Source organism: Meleagris gallopavo, chromosome 4 (assembly GCF_905368555.1).
Source record: "Meleagris gallopavo chromosome 4, MGAL_WU_HG_1.1, whole genome shotgun sequence".
Taxonomy (NCBI): domain Eukaryota; kingdom Metazoa; phylum Chordata; class Aves; order Galliformes; family Phasianidae; genus Meleagris; species Meleagris gallopavo.
In genome coordinates, this window is record NC_139407.1 from 17681278 (window position 1) to 17698053 (window position 16776).

The following is a 16776-nucleotide window of genomic DNA, read 5'->3' on the forward strand; positions in this document are numbered from 1 at the left end:
TGCTGTGCTGGAACTTTTACTGAGTGCAGTGTTGCAACTCTTACAGGCTTGATATTGAAATCAGTGCAAATTCAGTTTGAAAAGTGTTTTCAGTCACTACGTTGTTTGAAAATAAATATCATATGCACAGAAAGTCACTTTGTCTGGAATGTAATACATGTTTCCTCCCCACCCCTGGATCATTTAACGAAGCTAACAGAGCTTGGATATTTTTTGCTCTGAAGATTTAGGAGCTTATAAGTTTTAAGGTAAAGAAAGCACTTCATAGACATTGTTTAAGCCAGACAATATTTTTGTTTGTTCTGTATTCTGTTCTTAGGGTGAAAAGGGAACTGTAGGTGACCCTGGACCCAGAGGACCCTATGGCTTGCCTGTAAGTTGTATGTTGTTTGTACCTGTTGTGCTTTTCAGCACTCCTTGATTAACCTGTGTGCTCTGTGATTGCTTTTGACCTAGCGATATAACTGGTTGGAAAAGGAAAAGCTAGATAATAATCCCTGACAATGCAAGGTCACTGGCTGGTGCCTCAGAGGTAGGTTCCTGCTCATGCCTGTGGTTATGCAAAAGTAAAGAAATAAGACCCACCATTAAGCAGCAAGTGAGAGGAAATCCGGAATTCAGGTGCTCCTGTTTGTGCAGTTTGCAATCTGGGCTGTCAGGGAATAAAGCAGCAGGACTTGAGGATGAAAGCTCTGATTTCTGGAATCAGAGTCAATAAAGTGTTCGTATTTCCTTGCTGCAAGGCTACTTTGCTATATTATTTTGTTTGACACTACAGAGACATCAGTTTTAATGCTGTGCATTGTGCTCAGAAGGACTTTGAGGAAGAAGTTGGTTGTTGATCGTTCCTGGATGGAGATAGTATGTGTTAAACCCAACATGTAAAAGATATTGGCCAGTCCTAAAATATGAGTGAGAACTTCCTTTGCCTGGATGAGTGTAACCCTGCTGAAAGGAATCGCTTACTTTGCTGGTGGTCAGGTGTGCGCATGTGTGTGTCTCACCAGTACACTGACACAAGGAAAGCTATGCCACTGTGCTGCTCCAGGCAGCAGAACCAGCCTCTCTGAGAGCTTGCAGCACCTCCATACCCTCTCCAGCCTAATCTGTTTGGGCCAAAATTAATTTAGGTGGAATACAGGCTTGGGATTTAATTGGATGCATTTAATTGGATCAGGAGTCAATGAGAAGAGACAGTTTCAGGCTCTGTGGAATGCTGGATTAGCTTGCAGCACATGCTTACAGGAGGATCATTTTTTGTGAGTTAATTAAAAATAAAAAAAGGTATTTTCTGTTTCTCCTTGTGATCTATTTTTAGCCCGCTCCTGGAGCCTGCCTACAACCCACAGCACCATTTTACAGTCAAGTTATCAGTTTCTGGAAATGTTAAACACTGACTGCCACATCCTTCCCTAATGGCAGTGCTGTGTGTGTGCTCTGAGCTGCGCTGCTGCGGCTGCAGGGAGCAAATGCAGTGCTGGGCATGGAGCTGGCCTCCGGTAGCCAAGCTTAGGGACACTAACAGAGCTTATGTGGTTCTTTGGCAGGGCAAAGATGGCGAGCCTGGCCTTGATGTAAGTAATATGAATGAACAATGCCTCACAATGGTAGGTAAGCGTCTTGCAAGAAATAGCTTACAGATAAACACGTTTGTTTCCATTTAGTGTGCATGCAGTACCTACAAAGAGTGCACTAAATGCTGCATTTGCCGTTTTTCTATGATAAAGAGAACCAAGGCTATGCAATGTGTAGCCCTTGCCTGCAGACCTTGCCAGAAGTAATGCTTAGGAATAAGAGTAGTTGCTCCTTTGGAAGTCAAAATACTGCCACAGTCAAACCTGTGACTCACTTGGAACAGAGCAAGGCGTTACTAACATTTGATCAAGTAAATTTATCACTAAATAAAGGCAATTATTTCATAACTTCCAAGTGATACATTTAAAATTTTAGACCCTTTCTTTGGCACGCTAAAAAAGACTTGCTGAAAGCTTTTGCCTCACGTCCATGGAAATCCCTAACTTGGAGGAGTCTTCTCCATAAACTCACACGTAGGTGACAAAGCATGAACCATTTTGAGTGATCTGATTCTTTTCCTTTACTGGCAAAATGATGTTGCAGACACCATGGACTTGTTTCACATGCTCTCATGTGCATGCATGTCAGTGCACAAAGCACGTGTACATACAAAGCATGTTGCGAGGTCACTTTTTTTGCACATTTTCCAAGTATTTAAAAGCTTAACTTGCATGTGAATAGAAGTCGACCTACCTTTGTCCCTTCTTTTTATAGGGTTTCCCTGGTCCTCGAGGAGAAAAGGGTGAAATAGGAGAAAAGGGAGAAAAGGTGACCGCAGTGTTATTAACTGTTGCTTGGTTCCTTGGACCAGTCAGCTCTGCTGTCTTTATTCCATAAATCATCCCATTAAACCTGATCTTTGTTTTCCCTGTGTGCCAAAAGGCAGCTCACAGATGTGCACTAAACAAAATCCTGTGTTAGAAAGATCATGAAAATTTATGCACAGAATGAGTGCTACCAATGTGTGCCAAAGCACATCTTGTTCTTAGGCTCGCTTTCTCCACCCATCTTACACTTGTTGAAAGTCCTTGTCAGCCTGAAACTTTTAATGCAGACATCACCGAAATGAGTAATTTTGGTAGTAATGTCATACAGGAGAGTCAGAGCCTCGGCAGTATTTCAGTGTGACTGCTGACCCCAGCGCATTGTGCCTGCACACGCTGCCTGTCCCATACCGAGTGGCAAAGGACAGGAACTGTGCTAATCTTTACTATTGACAGCGGCTTATTTACAGTTAAGAGAAGTACTCAGTGATGCTTGTGGACTGAAATCTTACACTACATTTCTGGTAAACCAACCCAACAGTGTGGGTAACAGAAGAGGCCTGATGTCATTTTCACTGTACAGACATGGTGGCATGGAAATTGTTCAGTAAAATGTAATTTAGGACCAAATGATGTAGAGAAATACTCTATTCAAACAAGTTGAGACTAACTGATTTCTAGTTAGGTAACTTACTTCAGATTGAAATGTAAAAATTAATATCATGACCAAAACACTGTGAGAATGATGCTTGTTTTTCATTGATACATCTTGGTAGGCGAGTAGCTCATTACATCAGTTTTGAGAATAAATTCTAGGCCAGTGGTTTTTGTTTTAGTGTGTTGACAGCTCAAGAGTCAGTGTTTGCATTATAATGTCTGCTTAACTTGGCTGTAAAAAAAAAAAAAAAAAAAAGAAAAAAAAATCTAGCTCCCATTACTTCTACAAAATTACAGTCCAGCACAAAAACATTTGTACAATTGGTTTTATATTTTCAAGTTTTACGAGTAGAAGTCTATTATTTATTAAAAATCATTTCTTATGTACTGCATCCTGCTTCAGTAAAGAGGTTTTAGAAAACTACTAAAAAGAGAATGGCGATTCAAATTCCACATTCAACTTTCCTACTGCCAAAAAGGAAAAAGCTTTAAGAAAAGATGTTACGTGCGTAGGGCAGGAAGGGAGCCCTTATCCAAAAGTGCAGTTGTCTTTTGATATAAGGGTTGTCAGAAGAGTACTGAGGTGTCAGCAGGATGGCTGGGAAGGCATCATCCTATTCCCTGTATCTCCAGTGCTGCCACAGCTCTGCATGTGGGGCCACAAAGATGATGAGGGGCCTGGAACATCTCCCTTATGAGAAAAGGCTGAGACCTGGGACTGTTCAGCCCGGAGCAGACTGAAAGGGGAGCTTATCAATGCTTATTAATATCTGAAGGTGTCAAGTGAGGCAGGGCTCTTTTCAGTTGTGCCCAGCAACAGGATAAGAGGCAATGGGAACTGGCACGTAAGAAGTTCCATATGAACACAAGGAAGAACTTCCTTATGGTGAGAGTAACAGAGCACAGGACCAGGCTGCCCAGACATGTTCTGGAGCCTCCTTTTCTGGAGCATCCTTTTCTGGAGATATTCAGGACTCATCTAGACTTTCTTGTGTGACCTGCTATAGGAAACCTGCTTTAACAGGGGGGCTGAACTCTATGAGGTCTCTTACAACCCCAACAATTCTGTGACTGAAGACTGTGGCAGCCTGACTGCCTGATCTTTTACAGAAGTGCCACAAACTGGTGTTTTTCTATAGGTGATGAGGAAGGATAGGAAAGAGACCTTTTGTTTTCTTATTCATCTGCATGTCTTTTCACACTCTATTTCTGATGGAGCTCTATAGGTGTTGGTAAGGACATTAAGTACTTGATGAGTGCTCAGTCCATGGGAAAACTGGTCACGTCTTCAGGAACTCAGACTACTCTCTACACGTATGAGTGCTGTGTTGGTTCAGATAGGATCACAGGTTTGCCAAGCAAAGTTTGGAGTATAACTAGTCACCTGCTGACTTATAACACAGCAAGTTAATGAAATAGAGCTCCTAAAAACATGAAGGAGTTGGAAATCAAACTGTACTATCTGTTGTTATAATCATTTTTAAGCATGTCCATGCTTTGTGCTTACATCTACTCACAGTAAACATATCTGTGTTGCAGTGAGCGCAAACAAAGTGAGATTTGACCCTAAAGCTGTTAAGATTGTGTGCTATAATGCCACGCTTCTGGGTTTAACATGAAAACACAACCGACTTGTGCTTTTTATATATCACAGCCTTACAATTTGGTACAGAAGGGTAATGTTTGGGTTGCTTTTTTCTAAGTATCATCCTGAAACTTTTTGGCACACAGAAAAGATAAACAAGGAACTTTGCCTATCATGTCACAAGTGCAATATGTTTTGTTCACGGAAAAGATATTTTTTCATTCAAATGTGCCAAGTATGCTACGATGCTGAATGAATAATGTGCTTTCCTCTCTATTTAAACGTGTTACAGCTAATAGTTTTTTTTATTTGTGTAAAAAAAAAAAAAAAAAAAAAGCTTTTTCTGTCTGTGAATGAATTAAGACTCTCCATGCTGTTGTGGTACTAGTTAGATGTCTGTTTACTATGCTTCACCAAAACCCACCTGTCTTTCCAAAGGGGCATTCCTTCCTTCTCCTTCTACCTTCATCCCCCATAATTCCCCTGTCTTTTTTACCCTTTTCCTCACAAATTAAATCCTCCCAGTAGCCACAACCTTGCTTGCTGGTTCTCCAGTGTCATACTAATTTTCCTATGACTATTTTTCCCTTTTCTTTGTGATATTCCTGATTCACTCATCCTTCCTATCCCATTTTTTACAACCATAGCCCAATTTGTTTCTTTTTTTTTTTTTTAACTGAACCTTTTTTGATTTTTGTGAATTTGAGAGCAAGCCTGAAACTCATTTACCATTGTGATCAACTGGTGTGAAATCAATTAGAAAATGAACTCTCTAAACATCTTATACTGCTTGAAGGTGAGGTCATTTTTGCAGATAGCTTTATTGAAGGGATCAACTTATTCCATGAGTAACTAAAGCACTGGAAGTTTCACGTTTAAAAAGAAAATTCAGTTCTAAATCAAAGGATTTATGCAGTAAAATGAGTAGATGAAATGCTCTCTGCTGTTGAAAGAACATTTAAATAGACATTAAATAAAGATTATTCAAATATCAGGCTATTTAAATAAAGGAATTCTAATGATCCCTTTTAACTAGTTTATGGTCTCAAATCATTATGAAGTCTTTGAAAGAGCCACAGAACCTCTCCATCAAGCAGTTTGGGTGCTTTGATTTCCTCTAACAGGGTTTGAAATAAAGGATCCCATTGTATTTAGAGTGACAGGAGTGCACCTTTGGTGATGGCAGCGGGTTTCCATGGACATAACCAAGAATAGGATTTATCTCAGACTCTTACCAGAGTGCAGGAGGTCAATTCAGCAAAGGATACACCAGGCCAAGTTTACCCTTGATGTGACATCATAGCCCTTGACAGCATTCTGCCACAGACTGACCGTACTGTCCCTTCTGAAGTTTCAGAGAAACTATGCCAATGTCCTCCACTCTTGCCAAGCTACTTTTGACCCATGACAAGTCTTCTGAAGAAGCTGACGAATCTATGTGCGCTTCAAAACTGTCATTTAGAGCAAATAGGAAACCTCTCATTTTGGACTACGGAGTGGGGGGATTTGCAGATTCACCTCTATCTGAAGAGATCAGTGATTTCAAGCCCTGTTCTAGGATTCAAAACATTCATGATACTGACAGGAAATGTCAACAACGCAAACTAATACCAACTGATTGCAGTTCTTGCTTGTGATCATATAATTTATTTTTCCACATAATGCACCAACCAAACCAGAACACAGTGGTAAGTGTCCTTTCAGCTCTCCATTGGCTTAAAAAGAAAAACTCAAACTTTTCAACCAATCTTTCTTTATTTTTTTTTCCAAAAGAATGAAACATGTTTTATCCAAACCATTGTATCCACAGGGGGAAAAGGGAAAGAAAGGCAAAAAGGGGCCTAAAGGGGAGAAAGGAGAACAGGGTGCTCCTGGATTAGATGCACCTTGCCCATTGGTACGTCTCGCTTGTGTATTGGACAACTGATCATCCTGCTGTAGATTGATGGAATAAGAAATGAGGGGAGAGGAACAAGCACCACCTAGTATGTCACCTTTTGCACTTGTTAAAGCAATGGAGTTAAGGCCTTCAACCAATAACTTGGTTGTTAATTTTTTCACTATTTTCTGCTGAATGTTGAAAAAGAGCCACATTCAGTGTGGGTCAGAGTCCCTGACCCCATATGTTGAAACTACACTACTGCTGTGAGCTTGCTCCTCTTGCCTCTCTGTTGTTATTTGTTTGCTCCAGCTAAGTCAATACCGAAGGCATTTCCTTGACAGTAACATTGCAAGTTAATCTTTACAAACAGGGATTCCGTGGAATTAAGGGGGAAAAAGGGGAGCCAGGCCAGCCTGGCCTGGATGGGCTGGATGCCCCTTGCCAATTGGTACAGTATTTCTCTTTCCTACCAACCCTGCATGCAGTTCCTTTGTTAGTAGTCAGCCGTTCTCAATGTTAAGTAATGTATTTCTGAGCTGACTTTACATTATTCACATAACACATGCATGTGCATGAAAAAACCAGCTGCTTTGGTGATCGTAACCATAAAAAAAGAGCACACTATCCTCCTGATGCCTCAGACCTAACTCTCAGCAGTTTGCTCCCACATCACATGGCTATTTATAAGTTTGCATCCTTCCTACATTTTCCCTGAGAATTGTTATTTTCCTCCCAAAATGCCTACTGCCTTACTGACCCTGAACCCAAGTCTTTGTAGAACCCCAGCACAATCATCACTTCTAATCAAGTCCGATGACTACCGTTTGCACTGGCTCAGTTTTAAACCCTCGCCCACTGAGAGCTACTCTGCACCCTGGACTTCCTTTCAAATCCATGTCGTTGAGGGTGCACATTTTCAGGATTTGGCCAAAATGGGTTTTATTTAAAGAATCAGAAAAATATGATTTCTGAAAATCAAGTCAGAGGTTTCCAGTAAGCAAAGCTGGAACCCGACCTCTCAGACCTTAGACAAGCAGTAACTTTGGTGTCTGGTCTGTTCATCAAATAGTAGTTAAATAGATTTGGAAAGGAAAAGCTTACCTGAAGTTTGTAAGAAGATAACAGTCTGCTGCCCAAACCCTCACTGTCTTTGTTATTTAATGTCTCCAATTTAATGGTCTTACCCTTGGAACTTACCTTCCTGCAATACACACAACACTTCCCACTCTATGTTAGCATGAATTCAAGTTCCCACCTATACTAAAATTCTACTCGTTGACCCTCTCCCTTGTACCAATCTGGCAACACTGATTTAATGGCAAAGTAAGTTTAAGTTATTATCCATTTAAAAACTAAACAAACAGACAAGCAGTCCTACATACACGTTTTCTAAAGAAGCAAGGAAGAATTTTTTTTCATTGTTCATGGTGAGATTTGATCTGCATGTTCTGATACTGTTTGTTGGTTAAGCACGGTTCTCTAAGACGAATGTTAAATCAAGTAAATTTTCTTTCAATTTTATCTCTTCTAATTTAAGGTCAATGAATTTTAATCTTAAATACATAGTCTCTAAGATTAGTCCATGCTCCATTTTGTTTGCTTCCACTTAATGGTAACCATATCTCATATATTTTGTTGGGGATAATCAAGCATGCCTTTGTAATTTAAAATTGTTTTTGTCTCTTTATTATCATTTATATCTGGAGGCTCAGTAACAGTTGATGATGAATGAAAATATGTTTCATTTATAGGTCCTTACCATAATAAGCTGCTAAGCAAGCAGCATGATTTCTTGCTTTAGGCAGCAAGCCATTCTCATCAGATTACATGGATGCACATTCAAAAATTCTCATTAATCACTATCTTTGTGCGCAAATCCACGTCAGAAACATTATTATTCTTTATTCTAAAAAATGTCAAGACCTGAACTTTTTGCTGCTTGAGTATCATCTATTAATGTCATATGTGCTCCTAGTTCTACGTATATAACTCTTTGATGGGTAAGCCCTATATAGCTATGTGAAAATCTGTGTTATCAAAGTCAAAAATTGTTCTGATCTTAGTGGGTGCATAGAAATGTGTGAAAGTAGGGTAGTGACAGGAAAGAAATGGTGAGACACTCACTAGCCCCAACACTAGTGTTCTCCTCTGCTGTGTCATTCAGGACTGTTCAGACTTTAAGATTTTGCTGCTGCATTCAAAAGCTAAGACTGAAAGTGAACAGAACAGATCATTGCCAAATTTGACTCTTGCTATCTTATCACTGGAATAACTTTGCATAAGGGGCTCAGAAAAAGCAATACCCTCCAGATAAAAGTGATAATGTTTTTTGCTCATTGATCATGTTGTACATCCAGCTGTAGATTGTTGTGAATGACAGATTATATTTAAAATAATAAATTGCTCTGGCAGCAATAGAGAAGTTATTGAAGTGTTCTTGGAATTAGATAAACAGTAAAAAAATGATTTAGAAAAAGGTATTTTTGTGGCAGAGATGCATGTACATATTTACAGGATAAACCACCCCCTCCTGTGGCTTTTTCTTCAGTTTGAGAACAGGAGAGATGAAGTTAGGAAACAGTAGCTACCTGTTTGATAAAAAGACAAAGCTGCTCTAGCTGTTCAAACAGATATAGACAGAATAACTGTGCTATCAAACCTAACTGCATTCTTTTTATTTTTCTCCTCGCATGGAAACAGGGTCCTGATGGATTACCAATGCCTGGCTGTTGGCAAAAGGTAGGATGGGTAGAGCTGTTCTCCCCAGGGCAGCATGTCCTTGGCACACAGAAAACCCTGTCACAGTCATACTGAGCAATACTTCGGAGCCTCTTAGGCATCTCGACATATGCAGCAACACAAAATAAGACCTCTCTGTGACCATAGTTGGTCCGATGAGGTTGTAATGTATAATAGAAGTAGTATCTCGTTGAGGCAGTATTTTAGAAACAGCTGGCATTAGATTTCTGCGAAGTCTTAAACGTTTTTGTATGAAGAGTCGCACATCCTTTAGCTTCAGCACATGGCTGCTGTTTCCAATTCTTTATAAAAGCTCATGCGTAGGATATTTTTATCAAACATTTACATTGCTCTATTACAATGCTATTTTTCAGGGAAATCTTATAAGAACAGTGTATCCTGCCCTTCTCTGCCTTACCTTTCCATTGAATATATTTCCCTGTTTGTTATGTTTTATACTAACGGTAATTGTGTGATTAGTAATATTACTTTTATACTAATGTTAGTGGCAGCATTTCTTTAGTGCAGCTTTAACTTAGACGGTACTAGTTGTAAAAAAGAGTATTCCGAGTAAAGATGTAGGTGGAGGGAGACAGGAGAAAAAATGAAAACAAAGCTGAGGTGAAATCCCAACTGCATTTATCGCTGAGGAGTCTCCGGTGCTACTCTTAAAATTCTGCCGTTTTCTATGTGTTTGAAATAGAAATCAGAAATATTAGTTTACTAACCTGTTCAATCTGTCTCTTTTTGTCTCTGCAGTGATGAATCTAACCTTACGAGCATGAAGTTGTGTATATAGTGCTCCACTTTTTGTATTTATAGTTGAAAATGGAAAATTTGATTTTACAAGTCTGAGAGATGTTTACATGTAGCTGCTTCTATTTGTTTGCAATAGTCCATGTGTACATCTTCTTTCACTTACATCTGCAGTTAGATGATGTATAACTGCAGGACAAACCTGCAAAGATTGTCTCTCTAGAGATATCTATACAGCGATCAATAACGTAAATCTGATTACTTCTGTAAATTCTTATATTTTGGCTTGTGGACCTGCATGGACAGTGAGTGCCATGAACTAGTTTACAAGAAATTGTGACCAAATAAGAGCTAAATGCTATGAAATGTACTGTACCAGCTGCCATTGGAGTTTATTGACTTGGCTTCCATGTCCATCTTAAACGCTTCACTGATTCATGCCACTACATCTGCTTTTACAGACTAAAAGCATGAGTTTGTGTGCCAAACCTGCTTGTTGTGTGATCACGTCACATGCTAAATGGCTGCTCACGGTGACCTTTGATTCCAGCTTCTGAATTGTTTCCTTTTGTCATCTCAAGGGAGTCACACCATGGCTTATTGCTAAAAAGAGATAAAGCAGAGGAGGATAGAAAGAGGCCTTGAATTTTTGGGGAACAAAGTTCCGGCTGCAGGTGGATGGCCTCCAGTCTTATGGGTCCCGCCTGTCAATCAGCATCAGTTTGCCTAGCACTGCTCACAGTCATGAAGACATTCATGATAGGCCCTGTCGAGTGCTTAATCAAGGAGGAAGGAAGTTTGAAGAAGAAACCAGGCTTCTCTGTGGGTTGTCTGGAAAGGTTACAGAGATGCTGCAGGGATCGCCTGAGACCAGAAGCTTCTCAGCCTTACTCAAGGATTGGCACAGTCTGTGCTGTGTTTGTTGTATTTGGGGACTGCTGAAGGAAGAAACATCCTTGAGACAGGGACGAATCGGAACACCCTCCCTGGGAGGATAATAGAACTGACCAGATCCGTGCGTACCGTGGTGTGGTTTTCAGGTGATGCAATTTAAAAGACATAAAACTAGCTGAACTTCTCTGCAGAATTTTGGAAGCTATGGTTAGTTTTCCTGTAACGGTTGCCATGAAGGATACATTTCAATAATCTATTCAACATTTGTGGTGTTGGCGTTGAAGGAAACACTTCAAGTCACACGTTCATCTTGTTTCAGTATTAACAATCTTTTTTTCTTTACAATCTTTAAAGCCTTTATATGTAAGAAAGAAAAGAGTTTATATTTGTTTCACAGGCTTAACTTACTCACCTTGTTCTTTTTCTGCTGTTTTGATGACCTTAGTGGACATTGTCACCCATAAAACATTGGAGAGAAATAAGTCTGTGATGACTGCTGCACATGTCATCATACTGCGCTGCTCCAGCTGTGGTTATTTCTCCCCTTCTGTTCAGGTGATGAAGTTTCTAGAGGTACATTGGAAAAATTTTCCTTCTCTGTTTTTTTTATTATTATTATTACTAGAAATACTTAATTCATGCACATTTGTATAGTTTTTGCCTCAAGGTTTTTCTTTTCCAGTTTTGAGTCTCTATATGGTGCACTGTAGTTGGAGAGATTAGTCTGAGAGATGGTGCCATATCTGACAGATGAAAATTCTTTTTTAAATCACTTCAGTTTCTAGTAGATAGTAGGGTGATCACAAACTTTTTAAGTTACTTTTCTGAGCGTTGTCTTTCATATGTAGACCAAAATTAACATCGAGGAAGGCAGGCTGTCTCCATCCATATGTGGGCATCTTGCCCTCTTGGAATATACATTTTTTCTTGCTCAGTCATTTCAAAGTTGTGAAGATGGGAACCTGCTGTAGTTGCACTTTTCGTATGGCTTTTCAATATCAGATCGATATATAGCCACTCTAATGCTGTCTTTCACTCTGCTAAAAAATTATTGCCATCTTGGTGTATCAGAGACAAGAACAGATTTTCTTGGGGGTAGAAATCTTTCACAGATTTTTTTTTAAGAAAGATTATTTTAGTGGCCTCTATCTAATAGTACCTTACTAACAACAAAAGTCCAACATTATTTGTGTGTATATATATATATATACACATAATATAATATATATATATTTACAGCCCAATCCCATCTTTCCAACAGTAAGATATAAACAAATGTTCACATATATGAGGAAAAATACTTTTATTTGCTTAAATTTTCAGAAATGCAAGCATGAATCTATTTGAATAATTACATTTACAATAATGAAAGCCTCCACATGTCATAGATTCATGTTAACAGAGTGCTACAGCACTAATGTGAGCAAGGGACTTCCCGCAAAGGGGACAAGAGGAGCATCATGTATAAATCATGATTGATTTAGTCGCCAGATTGCTTCTGCTTGCTTAAGAAGCGCTGTCTCAAAAAAGCAGTGTTGAGGAGCAAGCTGCTCTCCTGACAAGAAGCAGCTCCTTATGCCTATGTTCTGACTTGGCATGGTTTGGGCTACCTATATTACAGATGTGAAGACAGAAGAAGCAGTTGCATGTTTTTATCAAATATCAAATACTGGCAATCATACATTAAGATCAGATTTATATATATTTGAAAGGTCCCTCTGAGTATTCAAATGGAAATAAAGTGGGATGTTTATTATTTGGCTAGACATCATTTGGCAATGCCATATTGAGAGTGTCTACAAACAGAACATACTTATTTTAAGAAATAGCTACAGAAAGAGCTATGCATTTGCATGCTGTCATTAGCACTTTGATATTTTTTAAATTTGTATATCTATATTTTTAAACTGTCCTGATAGCATCCATTTCTATATGCATCAATAAAGCCAGCAGAACTTTGGTTCACAGTTTCTTCATTCAGGAAAGTAGTTTTATAGACTGTACTGTTAAATATTAGTCAAAACACATTTCTCCTCAAACTCCTTGACAGTGAGACCCCACTGATGAAACACTTAAGCACCTTTATTCACTTTCTTTTCTGTCGTGCAAAATGATTTCTTTCTTTAACTCCTGCCACGTAAGAATAAGGAATAACATTGTGGTTGTTCTGCTTGTTATTTTGTTTTTGGTTTTGTTTTTTCAAATAATCTAATTTAACTTTTTAAAGCCTACTGTTCATTTTCATGGAAAGTTCATTCCATACAAAAGACCATGGTGAATAGCAGATAATTTCACAGGTTAAACTACATAGATTTGATACTAAGATTTGCATAAAATATTTGCATCTCGAAAGATTTACTGGAAAATGAATCCTGACAGTATCTAGAAAAGTTGTGTTCCATTTAAAAAAAAAAAAAAGGGAGCTGAGTTTAGTATCTCATCGAGAGAAGCACCCTGTGAAGATGCAACATGTTTATTTTCTAAAAAGCAATTGCTTTTGGTGCTAGTATATCTTTTTTTCTTTTCAGGGCAAAGCTGCGGCTTGAACCACCTTGTGTGTTGTATCTTTTAGTAGCATTCCTCCAAATAGATAATTATTTGCTTTGCTTAGTTTGGGACAGGAGCGGTAGCTCCTCTACCAGTCTTTTCAGTTGTAGAAATGTGTAGTGGTGTTAGTCTACACCATTTCTATGCCCCTGACCTTTTCAGGTATGATTAGTTCCTTTTTCTTTGAGAGTTTTCAGTATTTGTTTCCGATGAAGTTTTGTAAGCATCTGTTACTCAAGTGTAGCATAACCACATTGTGCAGAAATCCTGCTATAGAAGCAGTAAGTCTTTTAAGCACTGTATGAAATATGTCTGACATTAGTCCTTGCCTTCATATTCATAGGTTAGTACGTGGAACCTTTTTCAGAATGTTTTGGACACTTTTTTTTTTTTTTTCCCTCAGTTAAAGTGTGAAATTTTAACTCATGGAACAAATATACAATGTATTTTTGATCTATATTTTTTATTTATTGCTGATTTTGATGTCACGTTCTGGTATTGTATCAAGGCGGAATGACGCTCTTCATCCAGCTGTTTAGATACTCTTTTTGTCTGCCGTTTAAGTATTATGAACGAGTTGCAGAATAATCAAATCAGTATACCTGCACACATGTCAAGAATTCTCATGGAAATACTTGGATTAGTCACGTACAGTGTGGCAAGATGGCTTTGGATCTGTTAAGAGTTAGTTGTAGAAGCATGCATGTGGGCATTTGTTACTCAGTTGTGCCAATGGAAAAGATGATGCAACACCAGTAGAAACAAGTGGTCCTTGTGGGAAGGTTGTGTAAGGCGGGGGGCTGTGTCAGGACCCTGGACCCAGCCAGCATTTAGAGTTGCACTGACTGTTGCACAGCTGGAATTTTATACCTGGGTTCAGCCATGCAAGGTTCTTCACTTGGCTATGCCTCGCTTTCCCTAGCACCAGATCAAGGAGAGTGACCCATCCTTCCCTTGCAAAGAATGTATTGTGAAATATTAGCAACTTCAGGTGGTTTTTAAGCACCGCTGGCTGTCTAAATCAGGCAAAACACTTTGCTCACTACTGTCAGTAAAAGCTGTAGATCCACTCCCGAATGTGATCAAGATGCTAAAAGACACACAGTAGTTGACTTTCAAGTTTCCTTTTTTCTGCTACTTAGCCACCTTAAATTTCATTTGCAAATCTCTGTATTTTACCTAAAGAGAGACTTAAATTTTCACACTGAAGAGTGATACAAATCATTAATATCTGCAACAATAGTGGTCAAAAGAAAGTCGGATTTTTAGTCGTAGCAAAATATTATTCCATTTCAGTGACCAGAATCATGACTAACACCTGGCTTATTCTTTTTTTCCCTTTCTGCAACTTTTATGAATCTGAATGAGGCTGTAATGTATAAATGAAGGTTTTCTTGCATCTTCTGTAATTGAAGTGTTTTACATGGTGGTTGGAGTCATTAAATGATGTTGGAAACAAGTGCCTGCCACCATCATTTCTGATAGAATTTGAGAGGGATACTCCACAAAACCAGTGGAGTTTGTATTTAAAAAAAAAAAAAAAAAAAAAAAAAAAAAAAAAGGAGTTGGAGTGTTGTTTTACTTTTGTTCTATTCTTAAGATGCATCCAGTTATCAGTGCTGCTTGGAAATAGAATTTTCTTTGGAAAACAGGGGGCCTTAACTTAACCTGGGACCGTTAGTGTTTTACTTGTTTCTATTTAAAAAGGACATTGTATGAATTTCCCAGATACCATTGGTACTTGCACACTTCTCAGAAGTATTATGAAGAGCTGGGCTGGTGGAAGGATGTTTTACATATTGTTAACATATATGTGGATATTCTTATATTATTGTACATGTTTGGGAAAATATCACACAACTTTAAAAATGTTACAAAGATGTATGTATCTGACTTTTTCCTTTGGAAAATATTATATATTTTTATTTGTATTTTTTACTTTTTTAAGTTCATCTATATGTGCAGTTATTTTTGTATTGCGAGTGGTCTCATAAATGCAGTAGAGGAGATAAAGTACGAAGAAAAGTAATTTGGCAAGGATTACACTGCTCTGGGAGGGGGGTGGGGAACGCATAGGTCAGTACCACATTATCAATCCTATAAATATTTGGAGTGTCTTAGCCCTGTAAATATGTCACAAGACCGCTTTTGACGAGTTGCGTAAAGAATTGCAAGGTTTTAATCACCCATTTTAATTTGTTATTAATTACCACTTTATTGTGGCCTCTGGTCCTCACTTAGTTGAACCTGATCAAACAGCATGCTTTTGTTTTTATTATTAAAATTTCTCCTTGTTGTTTTTCAGTTGTATGCTGTTTTGTTTTCCTTAGTTTTGTACTTTGGATTTTGTTTCTTGCTGGTGAGAAGTTGATCTTCAGAATTATTTTTACACTATTTATGATTTATTTTCATAATGTAAAAAGTGTGTAATTATTAAAATATCAATTCAATTATTGGTGCTGATTCTCATAGTTATAAAGTTTTTTATGTTGGTGCAAAAAATACACTCTGGTTTGTCCGCAATGGAAAAAGTTTGTGCTGCATTGTGCTAATTTGCAGTTTGAAATCTAGCGTGGGTTGTGTAAGTCAGTATTCACATTAGCACAAAAATCAGGGCCTTGGCAACATGTTGTGTTTTTCTACAGTGCACAATAAAAAGACCGCTCACCTTGCTCTCCCATTCTTAATGTACATGTGGCACTGAGGGACACGGTTAGCAGGCACAGCAAGGATGGCTCAATGGTTGGACTAGATGATCTTAGAGCTTTTTTCCAGTCTTAATAGTTCTATGAATATGTCTGTATTCCCTTCAGTTTAAGTCTGTTTGGTCTCCTTTTCCAAACAGCAAAGATTACATAGGTCCACAAAAGTTAAATGAGGAAAAGCAAGGCCCTTCTTTTGCAAACCATAGAGCATCCCCTCACTCTGGGAAAGCTGCAGAGGTTAAGTTTAAACTGCTACTTAAGCATCGTGGGGTCCAAAGAAATAAAGCTGAAAATCACCAATGGTGTTTTTGTAATATTTAAGATGAAAAATAAACCCGAACTGCTGAGAAATAGCTACACAAAGGGACTGTGTCACAAGCAACAGTATCCATTAGGGAATATGAAGTTCTGGTCCATTTTACTATGAATCTGCTTTGCTTAAAAAAGTTGAGGCATAAACAGTATTACAAAATGGTATATTTTCAAAAGCATCCTGTTCTCGGAGGACATATTTTTGCAGGAGTCTCTGAGCAAGGGACATTTTTTGGAAGAACAAAACATTGGGCAGCAGCTGTAACCTCTTCAAAGCATTATTTAAATGTTTGGGTCTTCTAAATCTCCAAATATTTCAGACAAACAAAACACTCCCCATTTTTTTCCTTTCCTTCACCT

At 38.4% G+C, this 16776-nt stretch overlaps 1 protein-coding gene across 1 annotated transcript in view; it reads left to right on the top strand.

Moving 5' to 3' along the window:
- The window catches only part of COL25A1 (collagen type XXV alpha 1 chain), a 126792-nt gene extending 111089 nt beyond the window's left edge, over positions 1 to 15703 (top strand). Inside the window, exons 31-36 of the mRNA XM_085222295.1 lie at positions 320 to 373; positions 1548 to 1574; positions 2290 to 2343; positions 6392 to 6478; positions 9164 to 9202; positions 9962 to 15703. Of these exons, the coding sequence (XP_085078421.1) occupies positions 320 to 373; positions 1548 to 1574; positions 2290 to 2343; positions 6392 to 6478; positions 9164 to 9202; positions 9962 to 9964 (264 nt within the window). The 3' untranslated portion in view covers positions 9965 to 15703. The remainder of the gene's footprint in view (positions 1 to 319; positions 374 to 1547; positions 1575 to 2289; positions 2344 to 6391; positions 6479 to 9163; positions 9203 to 9961) is intronic.
- The last annotated feature ends 1073 nt before the right edge of the window (positions 15704 to 16776 follow it).